This window comes from Mustela erminea, chromosome 5 (genome assembly GCF_009829155.1).
Source record: "Mustela erminea isolate mMusErm1 chromosome 5, mMusErm1.Pri, whole genome shotgun sequence".
Lineage (NCBI taxonomy): Eukaryota > Metazoa > Chordata > Mammalia > Carnivora > Mustelidae > Mustela > Mustela erminea.
Genome location: NC_045618.1, coordinates 6,450,000 through 6,468,531, shown reverse-complemented (window position 1 = coordinate 6,468,531; position 18,532 = coordinate 6,450,000). Strand labels below are relative to the sequence as shown.

Genomic DNA, 18,532 nt, shown 5'->3' with positions numbered 1-18,532 from the left:
CAAGTCACTTAACCTCTCTGGGTCTTAGTTTCATCACCTGTAAGCTGAAGGAGTTGAACTTGCCATTCACATGTCTCTTCCAGCTCTGGCTTTCTGTGGGTCCAGGAAGGGAGGTGAGGTCGGGAGGGCACAGGAGGAAGAGTTGAAGGAATGGGCAGGTCTGTGGGAGAACAGAAGACAGGAGAGCAGAGAGGACCCCTGGAGATCTGGCATGAGTCCCTTGAAGGAGGAGTGGACATGTTGAGTGTGGTCCCTGAGGGAGGATTTCAGGGGTGGAAATTATAATGGGGGCGGGTCATTGGACCCCAGCTTCAGCCACGACATGAGCCACCTTGTGAAGGAGCAGGCCCCTCCTATTCAGTTAGAGACGAAAAGACCACCTGTCTTGGCCATGTGGACAGGATCCTCGGCAGGGAGGTCATGACTATAAACCCCAGCCACTGGCCCCTCTTCCGGTCAGCTCACCCAGTCCTGCCACCAAGGGACATCAGAGGGAGAGTGGTGTTGATGGCTGCCTGCTGAATGCCACACCTCCAAGCCCGGGACACAGTTTCCGCCCCAGATAGGAGAGCCGGACTGGTACATTATCTCACTTGGTCTTGAAACAGCCATGGGGTTGGGTCCTGGGGTATTAAAGTAGTAGGTGGCCAAGCCAGGACTGGGCCTGGGGGTCTCCATTCTAGAGAGAGGGGGGGGTCTCAGGTCTGGGGGTCTCCACTGGATGTCCTGGAAGAGGGCTTCAAGGCAAGGGGGTGAGCTGCCCGTCCGGTCTCTTAATTTGGTGGAGTAAAGGCTTAGGCCCTGGCTAGGTCAGCAACCGTGAGGCAGAGTCTAGCTGATGAGAAGGTGGAGGTTTTTCCTACCTCCAGCTATGGGGCACGCACACGTGAGTGTGTGCGCGTACACACACACACACACACACACACACACCCCTTCAGCTCAGTTCAAAAACTCTAGTAAGCTTACATTCCCATCAGGCCTCCTAGTTCTTCTCTCCTGAGAAAGCCAGTTCCTTGGTGACCCACCCAGCCACACACAGAACCCCCTCAGCCCCCACCCTCCCATCATGCTCCCCCAAACTCCTGGTCTCACTTCAATCCAGATACTCCGGTCCCCTTCCTCAGCCCCAGCCCCGTCCCCTCGCCACCACCTCGCTGTGCTTGCCGTGGAGAAAGGCCTCCCTGTTGACAGGCTGGCAGAGTCTGTCTCCTTCCATAAAAGACTCAGTGAGTCCTGGAGACACTTGGAAGCCGGACAGAATGGTATTTCTCCCTATTTTCTTTACAGCTGAGAAAACACAAACACAAGAGCATATTTATTGCAATGTTTCTATCCCAAAGTTGGTCTTAAAAAAAGAAGAAGAAATAAAATTAGTTTCTCTGTCCAGTCCACCCCTACCCCAAACCCCTGCCCTGTCCATTCCCGGTGGAGGCCAGGGAGAAAAACAGAGCGGGCCCCAGCCCCACAGAGAGGCACTGCCTCTGGGACAATGGCGGGCTTGTTCATGGAGTTTGGGAAGAAACGCGCCTCCAAAAACATACACAGAACTTCCCAGTGGAGGGTGTTCTGAGGGAAGAACAGGCGGGCCCTGTGTCTGGACACCGTATCCCGGAGGCTCTGGGAAGAGAGGAGCTCGCAAGTCTAGCCCCCTCCCCAGACAGGAGGGGACACCTTACCCTCCCAGCCTCTGGGGGACAATTTCCCACAACTGGTGGGCCTGAAAGGAGTGCCACACGTGAGTGGCCCCACACGGACCTGGAACCCCAGAGAATGAAGAAGGCATCAAAGGAGGAACATCTCTGAGGAGAAGCAAGGGACAGCTTGTTAGGTCTCTGGGATTTTCCAGATGTCCTATGGTGAGAGGGAAACATGCCTCACACACTTATCTCTGTCCCCTGAGTGGGGACAAAGTCCTTGGAGACTCTGTCCCCAAGAGATGGGGACAGACCGTCCTTCCATCTCTCAGGTGACAAACGTATGTGACATGAATGACAGGGATGGAAAGAAAGGTCAACTGGGTCAACCCAGAGTCCTGGGCCCTACCTGCCCCTCCCCCATGCATTCCTGGGAAAGGAGCCCAGGAGCTGCCCCTGCCCCCCCCAACCCCCGCTGATGGTGACTGAGCCAACAGCGACACCTGCTGGGCCATCAGACTCTGACACAGCGGGGAACCCAGGGGTGCGTCCCAGCCTCCCCAAAGCTCCATGCTTGTCTTTGTTCCAGGTCCTCCAGCCCTTCCACCTCCCTCCCCCCACCCCACAAGGAGCATCTGCGATGCAGATACTTCCTAAACCAAGATGAAATGCTCCCAGTCTGGATGGGAGGGGAGGATGGGTGCCAGTGCGGGTCCCACCAACAGAGCAACTCAGGAAACATCATCAGGCACCTGTCATGGGGTGCCAGCCACAGGGTCTGCTACAGGACCGCACACTCTCTAGCTGGTGGTGCTCTGTCTTGGCCGCACATTAGAACCTTCTGGGGAGGTTTTAAAATGCCTCAAGACTAGGCTGAAGCTCACGTGATTTCCATATACAGCCAAGATCGATGACCACTGTTATGGTTGATCTCTTGTATGTTTAATGGGGTCTTTTTGGGGTCTACCTGCAGTGACCCACTTGGAGTCAGGGGCCCAGCTGTGCAGGGGAGGCCTTTATGTTGTGGTTGTCATGGATTTGCATACTTGGCATGACAGTTTTACTGCAGATAACAATAAGGAAAGCTTTTCTGATTCCCAGGAAGTCATTGTTTGGGCCAGTAGGAGGGATCTGGGGGTCTTGGGATCTCACTGCTCTCCTCCATGATTAATCTGTCCATTCCAAAGCCTCCTCAAGGGCTCTTTGGTTGGGAGTCCTTCCCCTGGCTTGACCCAGGCCCCTGTGAATTGTGTTCCAAAACTTGGACTTTCTTTATCCTAACAACACAGAAGATTCCCAAATTTGAAGTTGGGGGCAGGCCTGGATTCCATCAAGGAGGTTGGCTAACTGATTTCATTTCTCTGGGCCTGGGGGATTATATCAGACTTCTCCAAAGAGACAGAATCAATTGGATGTGTGCATCTATAGAGGAAGGAATTGATGTAAGGAATTGGCTCACATGATTCTGGAGGTACCAGGTAAGCCAGAGGCCCAATAAAGCCAGGGTATAGTTCCAGCCTGAGTCTGAAGACTCGAGACCCAGGGAAAGCCAATGTTTCAGTGCAAATCTGAAAGCAGTTTGAAGGTCATCAGGCAGGAGGAATGGGCTCTCTCCTGGAAGCGGTTCAGTGTTTGTTTGTTTGTTTGTTTGTTTAAAAAAAAAAAAAAATTCACGCCTTCCACTGATTAGACGAGGCCCACCCACATTATCAGGGCAACCTGCTTTACTTAGTTACCAACTTAAATGTTCACCTCATCCAAAAACATCCCCAGAGACGCACCCAAAATGATGTTTGAACAAATATCTGAACAGCCCAGGGTCCAGTCAAGTCGACATGACATCAACCATCACAGGGATCCTTCAGACACAGCCTTTACAGGTCAGAGGGTGGGACGTGCCCTAGAAGAGACAGGAGGAGGTTTCCAGCCTTGCACGTGTCATCAAACCGAGACATCCGTGGAGGCATTACGAAGAGAGGATTCTTGGAGGAGACATCCCTCGAACCACAAGCAGCCGCCTTATCTTGCTGGGATGTCAGATCTCCGCCCGTGGAATTGATCACTTTGTGTCCTGTGCCACGTGACCTCCTATCTCACCATATCTGAACCTCCAACTAACCCCTCCGCCTCCCTTCTTGCAGGTGAACTATGACCACTTTACTCCTGGTGTTTGTGACTCTGAGAGTCATCACAGCCGTCAGCTCCCTAGAAACTTCAGGTAAGGACACCCCCCGCGCGTGCCTCGCGCATCCAGCAGCCGCAGAAGACTGGATTCCGGGTACTAGGTCCCGAACTGAGTGCTGCTGCTCCCAGGGGTACAAGCTCCCCCTTCCTGGCCTTTTCCCCGCCCTGCCTGCCCCTTCCCTATGGAAGGCAAGCCTCGCTGCGCGGGGAGCGCACCCGTGCACCTGAACGCACGCACGCATGCACACATGCACGCACACACGCACGCACACACGCACATGCGCCCTGGAGCCCTGGCGCAGGTCGGCTCCTGGCCGTCCTAGCAGATGAGCAGCCGAGAGGGAGAGCTCCTGGAGGGTATCCATCTTCCCATCTCTTCTCTGTGGCTCTTACCCTAAACCGCCACACGCTGAGCTTGGGGTTGGGGCGGGATTATAGATAAACCCAGAGAGGAAAAGCTGCCAAGGAAGGATCCGCTAGAACATCAAAGAAGAGAAAATTCCTTGAGAAGCAGAAAGAAGTCCCCAACGCCTCGCGCAGGTCTTTGTTTTTCTTGGCAAACTGTCCTCAGGAAGATCCCGCGGGGTCTTTCACATACGGCAGGCACGAGGTGGGTTTCTGATCATGGAGCCCTCAACCAAGTAAACGAACTGCCCCCTGACTACAGGACGGGTTGGCCCCAAAGTGAGCTGTATCTCCCTTAGACCTAGGCAGGAGAGGCCCCTGCTCTGGGCCATGCACTTTCGGGCTTCCCTCCGGCCCTCCTCCAGCCCCAGTGCTCCTTAAAGGATGAGGGGTCTGTAGGGACATGTCCATCCAGATCGAGGCTCTCTCCCTTTAGACCACACTCTGGATACCCAGCATGCCCCAAATTACCTGCCCAAGCGGACCCAAGCCACTTCCAGGACCCATCCTCCAAGAGGGAGGACCATGCTCTTGGTGAGAGCCGTCCCAGGCCTGAGGGAGAGGTCAAGGGGTGGCTGTTTGTGTGCGGTGTGGACAGAGCTGGGGTGTGAGGGCTGGGATAAGCGCAGACCCCTCACCGTGCTGAGAACTGGCAAAGAAGGCGGCCCCCTGCTTTTGCACCAGAGTCCAGTGCAAAATGCTAGGGAATCCAAGAATCCTAGATTAGAATCTGGCTTTTCATTTTTGAAAGGTATCATTGTCAAATAAGAAGATAGAGCATATTTTATTTAACGATCTGTGGACTTGATTTATAACTTTTAAATATTTATACGTAGGATATATGGGTCTCCATCTGTACTCTCGCTCGGGGACCCACAAATATCCAGCCCTTGGCTGTAACCTGGGTGGTTTGCCCACACAGGCAAACCAGTTCATAGGGTCACATGAGAGCTTTAAAAACTGCAGTGTTGGGCCCTGCAGTCACTTTTAGCTCTCCCTGGAGAACCGGAGAACAGCCAGCTCTAAAACCATGCTGTGTTGTGGGGTGAGGGCTGAGCATTCAGAGGAAGATTTTTGTGGAAGGACCTAATAGTGGCTGCCCAGAACCTCAGAGCTTAGGGCTGGGCCCCCCAAACTTCCCTGCCCCCCATCCTTGCCCTGTTACGTATTTGCCACCCACAAATATCTGAGACATTTTTATTTTCAACCTGTAGGCTCTCCTGGAAAAAAAAAAAAGGGTCCCATAAGTCTATGACCTGTCATGAAAGGTGCTATTTTTGCAAGAGCTGTTTCTTTCCCATTCCAGGAAGATCTTTTACTTCTAAGTGTATTTGGTAAACATGTGACATCTTTCCTGCCAATACTCTCCGTGATTTTTTGAGGAGCTGCTCATATGCCACTCCCAACCCCCATCCCTCTCTGACTTTTTGTGGACGTACATGAATGTCTACGCTTCTCTGACGCTTCTCCAGCCCGTCCCCCATCCCTGAGTCCCCAACAGCAGGAGAAAATGCCTTGTCCTTCCGCAAAGACAGGATGGAGTCCAAAGCAGACCTCAAGTGTCTATGTCATTTTGCATGTGAGCTTTAAACATCATGTGGATTTATTTTTCTTCCTCATCACAACTTTTCCTGCCCGGAAGTGATTTTCCCCAAAATCTTTAAGCTGTCATTTCAGGAAGATGGGAGTCCTGTTTCTCTTATGGCTTGGTATCCCCTGGGGTACCCAAGGTTGAGAAACAGAGAGGCAGAATCTCAGCTCTAAAGTTTTCTTTGCCCTCCCTGCAGCCCTTTTCCAGTCCCATAGTTCCTGTCTTGAGGTAAGGAGACCGGGGTTCTTGAGGAAGGTTGCTCTGGAAAAGGTGTTGCAAAGCTTCCCAGAATTCCAGATGGTACAGGAGTGTTCCACACACACACCATAAATACAGATGCACTCACGGGATTTTGTCATTTCCAGAACTGACCAGGAGGCTGGGTGGTCCTCTCCAGTCACTAACAGCTCTGTCCCTGCCCCACAGACCCTGACAACTCACTGAGTGTCAGCATCCCCGAACCATCCCCTCTGCGGGTCCTCCTGGGGAACTCCCTCAGCATCCCCTGCTACTTCATCGACCCCATGCATCCTGTGACCACCGCCCCCTCCACTGCCCCCCTCGCCCCGAGAATTAAGTGGAGCCGCATTTCCAAGGAGAAGGAGGTGGTCCTGTTGGTAGCCACGGAAGGGCAGGTACGGGTCAACAGTGCCTACCAAGACAAGGTCTCGCTGCCCAACTACCCGGCCATCCCCAGCGACGCCACCTTGGAAATCCAGAACCTTCGCTCCAATGACTCTGGGATCTACCGCTGTGAGGTTATGCACGGCATTGAGGACAGCGAGGCTACCGTAGAGGTCATGGTGAAAGGTGAGAACGTCCCACAGGGACACTGCTTCACCTGGGGAAAGAACTAGAATGGTATGCTCACGGGAATGGATGCAGGCAGGCTGGTTTTCAAATCCCGGCTCCTACCCCACCAGCTTCCACCCACCTGAGTCAAGTCACTTAACTTCAGTTGTGTCTCTGTAACACGGAGATGGGACTGCCATTCTCTCTGGACTTTGAGGGACTTAAAAACATCTTGGCCATCATCACATGTAAATGAAAGTTTGTGCTTTGCTACAATCCCATGATTCCGTGATCATCCCCATTTTACAGATAAGCAAACTGAGGTTAGGTGATCTGCCTGACGTTTCCCTGGAAGCGAGCCAGAGTGGTCTCCTGACTCTTCATCCAGATGTCTTTTCCCTCCCCAGCCTCCCACCCCAGACCCATTCTCAGCTCCAGAAGCCAGAGAAAGGGATGAAGCCTCCCTGGTTCCCTTTCTCTCCCTGGCCCAAGGTTAGTTTGGTTAGTTTGAGGATAGGGTTCCCACTAGGATGCCCCTGGGCTGAGGATACTTGGAGCTCTGAGTGTCTCTTTCCCTGAAGAAAATATGGGGCCTGGGAGCGCCACAAAAAAAAGTAAAAGAAGGCAGATTTTAGTTCAATTCAAGAACTTTCTGATTATCAGAATTATCAGATATTCAAAACAGGTCCTCTGTAAGGTAGTGAGGTCCCCGTCACTAGAGGTATTTTAGCAAAGGCAGAAGGACCACATGTGAATGTGGGGAGATCAGTGCATTTGCTAGATGCCCAGACCAGGCCCCTTGACCATAGCCATAAATCTTCAAGGACTTTGATGACAGGAGGCTGTGCCTGACCTGCTCTCCCACCTGCGCGTGTCTTGCAGGCATCGTGTTCCATTACAGAGCCATCTCCACGCGCTACACTCTGGACTTCGACAGGGCGCAGCGGGCCTGCCTGCAGAACAGTGCCATCATTGCCACCCCCGAGCAGCTGCAGGCCGCCTACGAGGACGGCTTCCACCAGTGTGACGCCGGCTGGCTGGCCGACCAGACTGTCAGGTATGCTGCCAGGGCCACATGCAGAGTCGGGCAGCCCGGGCCTGGGGCCGCCGTGATGCTGTGGCCAGCCTGGGTTGGGGCTGGAGCAATACCTCAGCCTACTCTAACCATGCTTATGTCGTTGTTCAGGAGCAAGCTCATCCAATTGAGCTATGAGGAAAGATACAATCATGGGTCAGCTATGCTGCATGCAAAAAATTCACCACGTGCTTTTCCAGAAAGCTCCAGTGCTCCCGGGCAAATACTTTTAGTGGCTGCAAGGAATTTTAAAAGAATATAGAACTTGCACAGAAAGCTGTGCCTTAGTTTTTTTTAAAAAAGGGGCTTATTGTATTCATTTGAAAATGTAGCGTGAGCCATAAAGCAACTGTGCCCCTTGTCCCAGACCATCTCAGATAGGAGCCCCTGGGGTGGTCACGACACATTCTGGAACGTCTGATGACAATGTCTGGCTCTGCTGATGGAAGACTCTTGACCTGTCTAGATCCTTGTCAGTCTGCCCTGTGGCAGTCAGGAGCTGCTAGCAACTTCACCCTAAATGAGCAAATGACCCATCATTACCCTTCCTACCCCTGTTCCCCTTTGCCATGATCTCTGCAGTTTCTTGAGGCTTTGGTGTTTTGTGGTTTTTTTGTAAAACCCTTGCCTTTTTGTTGTTGTTGTTTTTAACAAGGCAAGACATAAATTAAGCTTTCTGGTGCTTTTTTTCCGTGCGGGTGGCTGCTGAGGGATGCGTAGCCCCTCCGCACAGACAGAGCTCTGCGCTCGAGGGATCTCAAGCCATGAGAGCCTGTTGAGGCAGGATGAGACATGCATTCAGGGTGGATCAGAGCTCTGAATGGAAGAGCTGGAACCACAAAGCCTCCAGAAGAAAACAAAGGAAAATATCTTCACAATGTTGGGGTAGATCTTTCAGATCTTAGGACACAAAGGCTATCAGCAGGAAGACAAGACAAGACAGCAGCCTAGCATAGTGCAAGGGCCCGCACTATGGCCTCAGAAAAAGCTGGGCTCAAAACACAGCTCTGACACTTAGAAGCTGTGTGACCTTGGGCAGATTGTTTATCGTCTCAGGGCCCAGTTTCTTCCAGGTTAAAATGCAGTGTTTCTAACACTTGCCTCATTAGGTGGACGTGAGACTCAAATGACACAAAGTAGGGGTCGGCATATGGTGGCCAATGGGTCAAATCCAACCCACCTTTATTTCTGTACATAAAGTCGTGTGGGAACTCTGTGACTGCTTCACGCTACCGTGCCAGAGTTGAGGGGTCAAGATGAGACTCTGCGGCCCACAAGACCTAAAATATTTATTTACTCTCTGGCCTTTCTATAGAAAAGGTTTGCAGGCCCTGGATGTTCGGTTCCAATATGTATTTGGCAAAGGGGGCTGCCTGTAATCGCCACTGACTGTGAAAACATGTATCTCATCAAAGCTTGGGGAACAAAGCCATAAAGACGAACAGTCCCCATATCCAGGGAAGATGCTGGCAAACACACCAGTGAGTCCCCGTTTCCTCCCACATGGGAGGAGGATACCAGGGCCCAGGCCACGCACGCCTTCTGTCCCCTGAGTGTCACACAACATCCACTCTGGGTTCCCGGCAGGTACCCCATCCACACTCCGAGGGAAGGCTGCTATGGGGACAAGGATGAGTTTCCAGGCGTGAGAACCTATGGCATCCGCGACACCAATGAGACCTATGATGTCTACTGCTTCGCTGAGGAGATGGAGGGTGAGGCCCTGTCCCCTTCCCAAGACACCTCTCTGTCCCCTTCTCCCCAGTGACACTAGGAAGCATGTGGGCCTCCTCTGAGGCAGACCACAAACCCAGGGCAGCGCACACCAGACCCCTCCCTGCCTTGCCCAGAGAGGGTGGGGGGCCTGTGGGGGGATGGAATGGGCCCCCAGATGCCCTCACTCCCCACTTTGGAAAGAGCCTCAGCAGGCGGTGGACACCTACCAACCACCTGGTCCCACTACTGGGCCCAAGAATGCTTGTCTCGGTCTCTCTGCTGGGCTGGGCTGGGGACCGCCCCTCCCAGCCAGGACCCCTGCTGCTCTGACCAGCCCATCGCTGTCCCAAGGGTCACTGCTCCAGTAAAGCCCAGCCCAGCCTTGTCACCCTCGCAAAGGACACCCCAGGCCACTCCAGGGTGGGTCCATCAGAAATGTAGTTCCCAGGAGAGCCGGCTGCCCTTCCACCCTCTCCAGTTTCCCTGCTGCCCGCCCCCAGCGTCATCTGGGCTCTCCTGGTGGGCTGGTTCTGGAGAGCCTCAGTGACGGCAGGAAGGAAGCTGGGGTCTTTCTCTGCTTTGTAAAGGGTGCTCATCTTGATCACAAGCAGAGCTTCCTGCGTGACCCAGGCATGTGGAGGACTACCTCTTCTCCCACCTGCACACATCACCCCTTTTGACACTCCAGGCTCTGCCGCCTCTGCCCCCAGCCCACCCAAGTTTGCAGCTTCCCCCAGGCTGGAGATAAGACCTGACAACCTGGCTCACTCTGAGGCTGGGACAGTCCCCTGCTTTCTCACCCCGGGGCTCCCTTTCTCTTGCCCCTGGGCCCAGGGCCTGTTAAGGAGCAAATATTTGTGTTCCCATTCTTGGCTCACCAAAGGCATGGCCAATCAGAGCTGCCACTAAGTGGGGACAACCAGCTCCTTCCCAGGAAACAGATACCCACTCCCAACCCCTACCCCCAACACAACATGCTTAGGTTTGCGAAAATAGTAAAAAGAGCTCACAAGGCCCTTATGGATGCTTTGGGGCCTAGAAACCCCCATTTGGGAACCACTGCTGGGAGGGTCAAAGCCTAATACCTGTTCTTCCCATCACAACTTGAATTTTTTTAAAGGATTGCTTGCATGGACAATGCTTAACTCCTAGGAAAGATGCCCTGGGAGGAGGTACGTTGCACAGCAGAGCGTGAGCAAGGATGCTTTAGAGCAGGATTTGGAGCCTAGGAGTCACATGGATGCCCTGGGGATGCAGGGCAGGAGAGGGGACAGAGGTCCTCACCCTGCGCATCCTGTCCCTCACAGGTGAGGTCTTCTATGCGACGTCTCCAGACAAGTTCACCTTCCAGGAGGCGGCCAATGAGTGCCGGCGGCTGGGCGCACGACTGGCCACCACGGGCCAACTCTATCTGGCCTGGCAGGGCGGCATGGATGTGTGCAGTGCCGGCTGGCTGGCTGACCGCAGCGTGCGCTACCCCATCTCCAAGGCCCGGCCCAACTGTGGGGGCAATCTCCTGGGCGTGCGGACCGTCTACCTGCACGCCAACCAAACAGGCTACCCGGACCCCTCGTCCCGCTACGATGCCATCTGCTACACAGGTGGGGCTCAGAGGGATGCCAGGAAGCGGGGGGGCGTTGTGCCGTGGGAATGGGGGCCCAGAAGAGGGGAGCTGGGAATGGGGGTTGTTTTCTATCCCTTCAAGGGGCCGCAGGTGCCCAAACCCCATGTCTCAACACCCTTGTTGTCACTAGCTCCTAGAACACCTAAGGGAGAGGCCCCGTAGGCAGCAGGATCCCGCCCTGGCTTGTCAGCTCAGAAGAGGATTAAAAGAGCGAGCTTAGACTCTGTGTTTGCTCAGGTTGGAGTCATAGCTCTGCCACGGGCGACTGTGCAGTCGGGGAAAGCCTCAATGTTCCCATCTGTCTGAGGGGTGGGTGGGGGGCACGAAACCATGCCCCCCCCCAGAGGCGGGCACCATTATCCACCCTCTGGAATCCAGTGTGCAGAAGGACCACAAGGTCATTGAAAAGAGTGGGGAGGTGGGAACAGTGCTGACCTACAATTTACTTTGGAAAATTTAGACTAAACCTTTTAAAAATAAGGTTTTTATTTCATGTTACACAGTCTGGGTTAGGGATAACAACTACATGCTAAATTTTTAGAGGAAAAATAATGTGGATACTGTGGAGCTGTGTCCCTGTTATGACGAAATTGGGACAGCATGGTGGCCTAGCTCCTTCCTGTTTGGCTTTCATGGCCTGACTTTACACGAAGAGAAGCATTTATGCCAAAGTAACAAAGATTCCCCCCAAAGCCTCTCTTAACTTTTCAATATCCTAACCAGCCTTTTGGAAGTGGTAGCACGCTTGTGGGTCTCCTCTTTCTTAAAATGATTGACTGGCTTGTCCTTGCCGGTCACTCTTTGGCTCATGACCAAGGCAGGCAGTGGTCTTAGGTCCTTTTCACCCATGTCATGGGCTCCCACATCTTTGGCAAGCTTTCTCAGTTCTGCTTCTTAACTGATTGACCTTGTCCTGCTGGCCAGTTACAGCACCGGGTACCCAGAAGATAGGTGAGGAAGCAGCGGGCGTTGATCAGGAAGGGAGGTTTAGCCGGACTGGTCATATGAGCGGTGAGCTGCTTGGTCAGTGTCTCGTGGCATGATCCCTTGGAACTCTTCAGCCACACGGAGACGGAAAGCTTTCCTTCCCTGGTGGGGAAGGAGGTGGATCTGCCACTCATCTCCCTCAAGCCAGCCCCAGGTAGAGCCACTAAAGCCTGTTTCTCTCCCCACCGCAGGTGAAGACTTTGTGGACATCCCAGAAAACTTCTTCGGGGTTGGTGGCGAGGAGGACATCACCATCCAGACCGTGACCTGGCCTGACGTGGAGTTGCCGCTGCCCAGAAATGTCACCGAGGGTGAAGCCCGAGGCAACGTGATCCTCACCGTGAGACCCATCTTCGGTGTCTCTCCCACTGTCCCGGAGCCCGAGGAGCCCTTCACGTTCGCCCCGGAGCCCGAGGAGCCCTTCACGTTTGCCCCTGTTGGAGGGGCCACTGCCTTCCCTGAGGCTGAGAACAGGACTGGAGAGATCACCGGGCCCTGGGGTGTTCCCGCTACGCCCGGCCCAGCCTTCACCGCCTTCACCAGTGAGGACCATGTCGTGCAGGTGACCGCAGCCCCAGGCACGGCTGAGGTGTCTGGGCGGCCACAATTGCCTGGGGGTAAGTGCCCGCCCCTCAGGGGGCTGCATGGGGGCTGGGGGGCAGGTGGAAAGAACTTGGAGTACTTAAGGATCTGTACCTTCAACTTTGCCTGAGACCTGGGCCAAGCCTTCCTCCCCTCAGACTCAGTTCTCCTCGCTTGTAAAACAAGGCGGTAGGCCAGAGAGTGACCCCCATGCTCTTTTGCCATAAAACATTTCCTTCAAATGAAATCATAGGTAAAAATAGGAGTATGTGTCAAGCAGATAAGGATGCCACATGGGTCAAGGGGGGAGTGGAGCCAAGAACTGGGGCCCTTTTGTCCAGGGCCCCCCCTCGCCCCATCAGGCACCACCACAGAACAGAGCCGCTTGAAAACCGGTGTACGAGGTGACCCCGGGGCTCCTCACAGAGCTGACCTTCAGGGACAGGGGTCAGCAAACAGAGCTCCCACGATCACACCAACTTTCCACCTGTTTCTATATGGTCCGCACATCGGGGATGGCTTTACAGTTTTAAATAGTTGGGGGGCAAAGTCAGAGTGAGAATAACCTTTTGTGTCATATAATGAAAATGACATAAAATTCAAGATTCAACGTCCACAAATAGAGCTGGACTGGAACAAAGCCACAGCTACTCATCAGTGTGCTCTCTGTGGCCCTTTTCAGGCTGTCACCAAAGAGTTGAGTAGTTGTGACAGAAACTAGTGAGCCCACGAAGACTAAACTATGTTCTGTCTGACCCTTTCCAGAAAATGCTTGCCAGCCCTTCTTCTAGGAAAGGTGTGTTCCAGGGGCTTAATAAAGGTTTGGAGGCTTGGGATGTTATAGAGCTCAGCTGCTCCCCAAACTCCAATCCAAGAACAGGAAGGACATTCTGGGGTGGCTTTTGTAAGGGCCTTGGTGGTGTCCCCTTCTGGGGGAAAAGCAGATTGGACACTGCCACCGACCATCACACCCAGGATGCCACCAAGTGGGATTTCAGCCTGACATGACCCAATGAGTACAATCTGTTGGGAAGGAGAAATCATTTCAGAGTTTCAGGGTAACCCCCAAATGGCTGGGTCCCAGGGTTAGGCCAGGACTGGAAAGAGTCCCATTGGCTCTGTGTGGGAAGGTGCCAAGGGACAGATGAGCATCAGCCACAGGACAGAGCAAGGGACATGGGACAGTATAGACCAAGGATTTGAAGGTGTGACATAGGCTGGTCAATCATCTTGGGAAGGGTCAGAAACAGAGACCAATGTACACAGCCGAACACAGTGGGAGAGGCAGAGTAAGTGGGTAGGTAGCTCAAGGACAAGGCTCTGCCCCCTTTGAAAACCTGGTAAAAGCCACGAGGCCACTCCCAGAACGCTCCTGGTACACACCCACAAAAACACTGGCTGGCATCTTCAGTCAGGCACCCGCTTCCTGGGGCCTGGGCCGGGTGCAAGAAGTGCCAGGGGTTGTCCAATATATTCCTTAGCCTTCTCTGTATTTTCCAAATGTTCTGTAATGAGTGCTTATTCTTTTCATAATGAGAAAAAAAATGCATTTGTTTTAAAGAGTAAAGGGACAAAGGGGAGGGTTGGGGACACCCAGGGCAAAAGAGTCCTCCAAGGCCCTCTCGGGGAGATGGATTTCAGGAGTGGCTTGAACAAGCAGAGGGAATCAGCTTGGTTGAGGATAGGATCAGAGGTAGGAAGGGAAGGAGAAGATGAAGGGGAATCGTTCCTGAAGGAGCCGGGGCTCCCTCCCTGCCCTCAAAGTCAAAGAACCAGGCCCTCTGGGCACTGTCACTGTGGTGTCACTGTCACTGTCCAGTGCCTGCTCTGAGCCTACCTGGTCTCTCCTTCTCTTCCTCTCCCCACCCCAAAGCAGGGGTTGTGTTCCACTACCGCCCAGGATCCGCCCGCTACTCACTGACCTTTGAGGAGGCTCAGCAGGCCTGCTTGCACACTGGGGCTGTCATCGCCTCCCCGGAGCAGCTCCAGGCCGCCTACGAAGCAGGCTACGAGCAGTGTGATGCCGGCTGGCTGCAGGACCAGACTGTCAGGTGAAGGACCAGCCCCGCCCCCCGGGCCAAAGCCAACCATGAGCGGTGGGGCTCGGGGAGCAGCACCTGTCCAGCACCCGTCCAGCACCCAGCAGAATGGGCACCTGCTACACTGTGCAGTAATTAATTAATTAATGACTCCATGGCTCCTCCCCTAATTTCTCCCCCAGAACCAAGGCGTATTCTGAGCAGGTGAGGAAGGGCCCAAGGTGACATTAAGCCCTTGGTCATTTTCCCCGAGGAGACCGGGAGAATCTCTCCTCAAGGCCCCCCACTCCAGGCCCCTTCAGCTTGACTCAGTGCCCTTCCATATGACGGGCTCTCTTCTGAAGCCAGGAATCCCCCAGGGGCCCCCAGACCCTTCCCCCAGCCACACAGGGAGCTTGCTGCAAGAGGAGCTCCATCCGGGTTTCGATCCCAAATGACTGAAGATGCGTCCAAGTCCCCAAGAGACCTGCCAGCCTCTCCCTGGGCCCTGCATCCCCCAGCCTCTAGAACAGGCCTCCATGCACCCCTCCTGTGCTCCTTTGCAGATACCCCATTGTGAGCCCTCGGACTCCGTGTGTGGGTGACAAAGACAGCAGCCCAGGGGTCAGGACCTACGGTGTGCGTCCAGCATCAGAAACCTATGACGTCTACTGCTACGTGGACAGGCTCGAAGGTACGGCCCGTGTTCTCGAATTTTGGGCCCCAGGCAGGGGGCTATTGGGGAGACACAAAGAACCTCCCAGTTCTGTTCCTTTTCCAGCCCCTCTCTCAGACTAAGCTCATTCTCTCCCTCCCGCATGGTTCATGCGGGTTCCCCCAGCACTGCAGGTGAACACTGATTTGAAACCATTGAGTTCTGCTGATCAATGAGCCTTTAATTATTACAGATAAGTTTTAGGTATGCCATCTGTCTCATGGACAGTCCCAGTGCCCAGGAACAAATCAAAGGTTCTGGGAAGTCCTGCAGTAGAAAACCTTTTAAACTCTGCTTAACCAGGCAGTACAAACAAAAAAGATCTTTTCTTTTGTTACATTTCATTTCTTTTAATTACAATGATCATCACCAAATTGCTATTCCAATGAACCCAATTTTGGAATTGCTGGTGTCCTGGAAAGAGTTTAGGGACCTGGGGCAAGTTACTTAACCTCTCTGGGCCTTAGGTTCCTCATCTATAAAATAGGAGCTGATTGTGCTGATATCACCCTTGGTGAGTATTAAATGAGATATGTGTGATAAGGGCCTGGTACAAGTGGGTATTCAGTAAACATGAACTTCCTTCTGCCCCCAGGGGAGGTGTTCTTCGTCACACGCCTGGAGCAGTTCACCTTCCAGGAAGCGCTGGCATTCTGTGAATCTCACAACGCCACCCTGGCCTCTACCGGCCAGCTCTACGCTGCCTGGAGCCGAGGCCTGGACAAGTGCTACGCCGGCTGGCTGTCGGACGGCAGCCTCCGTTACCCCATCGTCACCCCGAGGCCTTCCTGCGGCGGAGACAAGCCAGGCGTGAGAACTGTCTACCTCTACCCCAACCAGACAGGCCTCCCTGACCCCCAGTCCCGGCACCACGCCTTCTGCTTCCGAGGTATGCTTTCCTGCCTCTCGTCCAGCCTCCTTTCTGCCTGGTGCATGACTCCTCTGGGTTCACCCCTTCTGGCCCCTGTCCACCATCACTGTCCCTCCGAGCAAGGAGGAGAAAGCCCCTCTGGGGCAGGGAAGCTCTGGAGCTAGCATGACCTTAGGTGTTGACCCCAAGGCAAGTACATCCTCCTAAAGTTCCCCCAGAGAGCAGCAGAGAGAAGTGAGTGAGAACTGGGGCTCTAAAGTTAGGCAGACCTGAATTTTAATTACAGCTCTGCTGCTTAGTGGTTGTGGTTACAACAACCGGGGCAAGTCACTTGATCTGTTCCTCTGCTTAGCCTATAAAATAGTGATATAATAATTCCTCCTTCAAAGAGGTGTGCAGATAAACTGGAAGAGGGCATACAGAACACTTGGCATTGTGCTTGGGTAAATTCTCAGTAAATGTTACCTTTTCTATAGATAACAGATACATACATATAGATATGCTGTTTTGATTTGTATACCCTTGCCCAGTTTTCTCCTGCTTGTAAATATGTTTGTGATAAGCTGAGTCAAAGTATTCTTTTACTCTTCACTAAGCACCAGAAATTCATGGTTCTAATTGGCCCACACTGAGGACCCACTGCCGCATCAGTCAGTCCTCATCACCTGTGGGAGTTCTGGGAGTGACGTCATCCAGCAGCCCAGGGGGTGTGGCTAGGGCGTGGCCAAGCCCTGCAGGGCTCTGCCTGGATGAGATCCACCCCCCCACCCAGTTTTGGATCTACTACAGTGGAGATTATAGTCAGCACTTGGGCCACGTTTTGTATCTGATGCATCAAAACTGAGTGTCTTTGTAACTTCCCATGAATGTATCATTATTTAAAACAAAGGTAACAAAAAAATAAAAGCTGAGCTTTCCCCAGCTTCTCAGACTTCCAGAGCCATCTTTGAAAACCTAGTTCAAAGACGCTCAGCCCCACTGTGCAGCCTCAAGAAAGCCAGACCCTTCCTCTGCCTCCCCAAAGAGTTGGCTTGAGGTGGGCTTTGGGCGAAGGTCGAGGCCCAGCAAGGTTTTTGCACCAGGCTGGCCCCTCCTCAAAAATCCCCTAGTTCCCCTGGGATGGGTCACTGGCAGGAAGGAAGACACCCCCTGCCTCTCTTTAGGTGTCTCAGCAGCGCCCTCTCCAGGAGAAGAAGAGGGTGGCACACCCACTCCCTCTGTTGTGAAGGACTGGATCGCTACCCAAGTGGGGCCTGGAGTGGCTGCTGTCCCTGTGGGGGAGGAGACGACTGCCATCCCAGACTTCACCATTGAGCCGGAAAACCAGACGGAATGGGAACCAGCCTACAGCCCAGCGGGCACTTCCCCACCACCAGGTCTGTGAGGGGAGGGCTCTGGGGTGTGTCCTGAAGTCGCAGGTGTCTGTCTCCCTAGGCTGTGGCCCAGCCCGCACCGGTTCTTTCCCCGGGGCCTGTGCTGTTTCCCCAGCCCTGACGCTGGCTGGCAGCATATCCAGCCGTGGGCAACATCAGCCATCTCAACTGGCCTCTGGGACAACCGCCAAGGGAAAGAAGGCACAGACTTTTTCACAAAACGCACCCCCCCCCGCCTCCCACCTCACAATTCCCTGTTCCCTGCTTTTTATTTCTCCCACCTGTACTGCGATGCCTATCACTGAGCTGATCAGAGGGCCCTTCGTCTGTCTTCCTGCATTCACATCTTTATCCTCTAACCTTTTAAAAACTCTTGTAGGAAGATCTCCAATAGTGGGGAAGGACCTATAGGGGTCTTTGGAAGTGTGACTCTGACCTGTCACCTTGCCTTGATCCTCCTTCTGTGTCACTCTTTTGGGCCAGGTATCCCCAACCAGCACTTCCTGAGCCCCATCTGTCCTGATCAAATTGGATGGAACTTGATAGGATGAAAGCTTTGGTCCCCTAACCATGTCGGAAAAAGTGTTTTATGGCTGTAAATTTAGGGACATGCTGGCTTACAGAAAGATTAACAGGTTCCCCTGCCCCGCCCCCCGCCCCCCACTGCAGACCTTCTCAGTGCCTTTGATATGCTAATATGTGCTGTAAGGCAGAGGGGGTGATGTATTCAAAGTGTCCCAAATGAATCTGACCAACCGCTTCCCCCCACCCCAGTCGCGGTGGAGTATTCGTTTTATGGCTCAGTTTGGGTAAGCCTCAATTAAACAAAGCCCAGTACTGTGTGTGCGCTTAGTGGAGTCAGCTCGTCCAGGGACATTTTCATTTGAAGAAATGAGTATATCAGAGCTTTGCACTGGTCCATGTAGTCACTCATACAATGCACTGTTCCCAAGCCATTCAGCCAG

At 53.5% G+C, this 18,532-nt stretch overlaps 1 protein-coding gene across 8 annotated transcripts in view; it reads left to right on the top strand.

The window, feature by feature from the left end:
* Positions 1 to 18,532, top strand: part of ACAN (aggrecan) — a 60,333-nt gene that overhangs the window by 21,552 nt on the left and 20,249 nt on the right. For 5 of the 8 annotated variants that reach the window (XM_032342056.1, XM_032342057.1, XM_032342060.1 and 2 more), the window contains exons 2-11: positions 3,776 to 3,852; positions 6,241 to 6,624; positions 7,489 to 7,663; positions 9,269 to 9,396; positions 10,705 to 10,998; positions 12,200 to 12,625; positions 14,464 to 14,641; positions 15,175 to 15,302; positions 15,919 to 16,212; positions 17,358 to 17,570. In XM_032342056.1, the coding sequence (XP_032197947.1) occupies positions 3,783 to 3,852; positions 6,241 to 6,624; positions 7,489 to 7,663; positions 9,269 to 9,396; positions 10,705 to 10,998; positions 12,200 to 12,625; positions 14,464 to 14,641; positions 15,175 to 15,302; positions 15,919 to 16,212; positions 17,358 to 17,570 (2,290 nt within the window). In that variant the 5' untranslated portion in view covers positions 3,776 to 3,782. Of the gene's footprint in view, positions 1 to 3,775; positions 3,853 to 4,126; positions 4,429 to 6,240; positions 6,625 to 7,488; positions 7,664 to 9,268; positions 9,397 to 10,704; positions 10,999 to 12,199; positions 12,626 to 14,463; positions 14,642 to 15,174; positions 15,303 to 15,918; positions 16,213 to 17,357; positions 17,571 to 18,532 lie in introns of those variants that run through there. The other 3 variants (XM_032342062.1, XM_032342055.1, XM_032342061.1) reach the window with 2 other exon arrangements.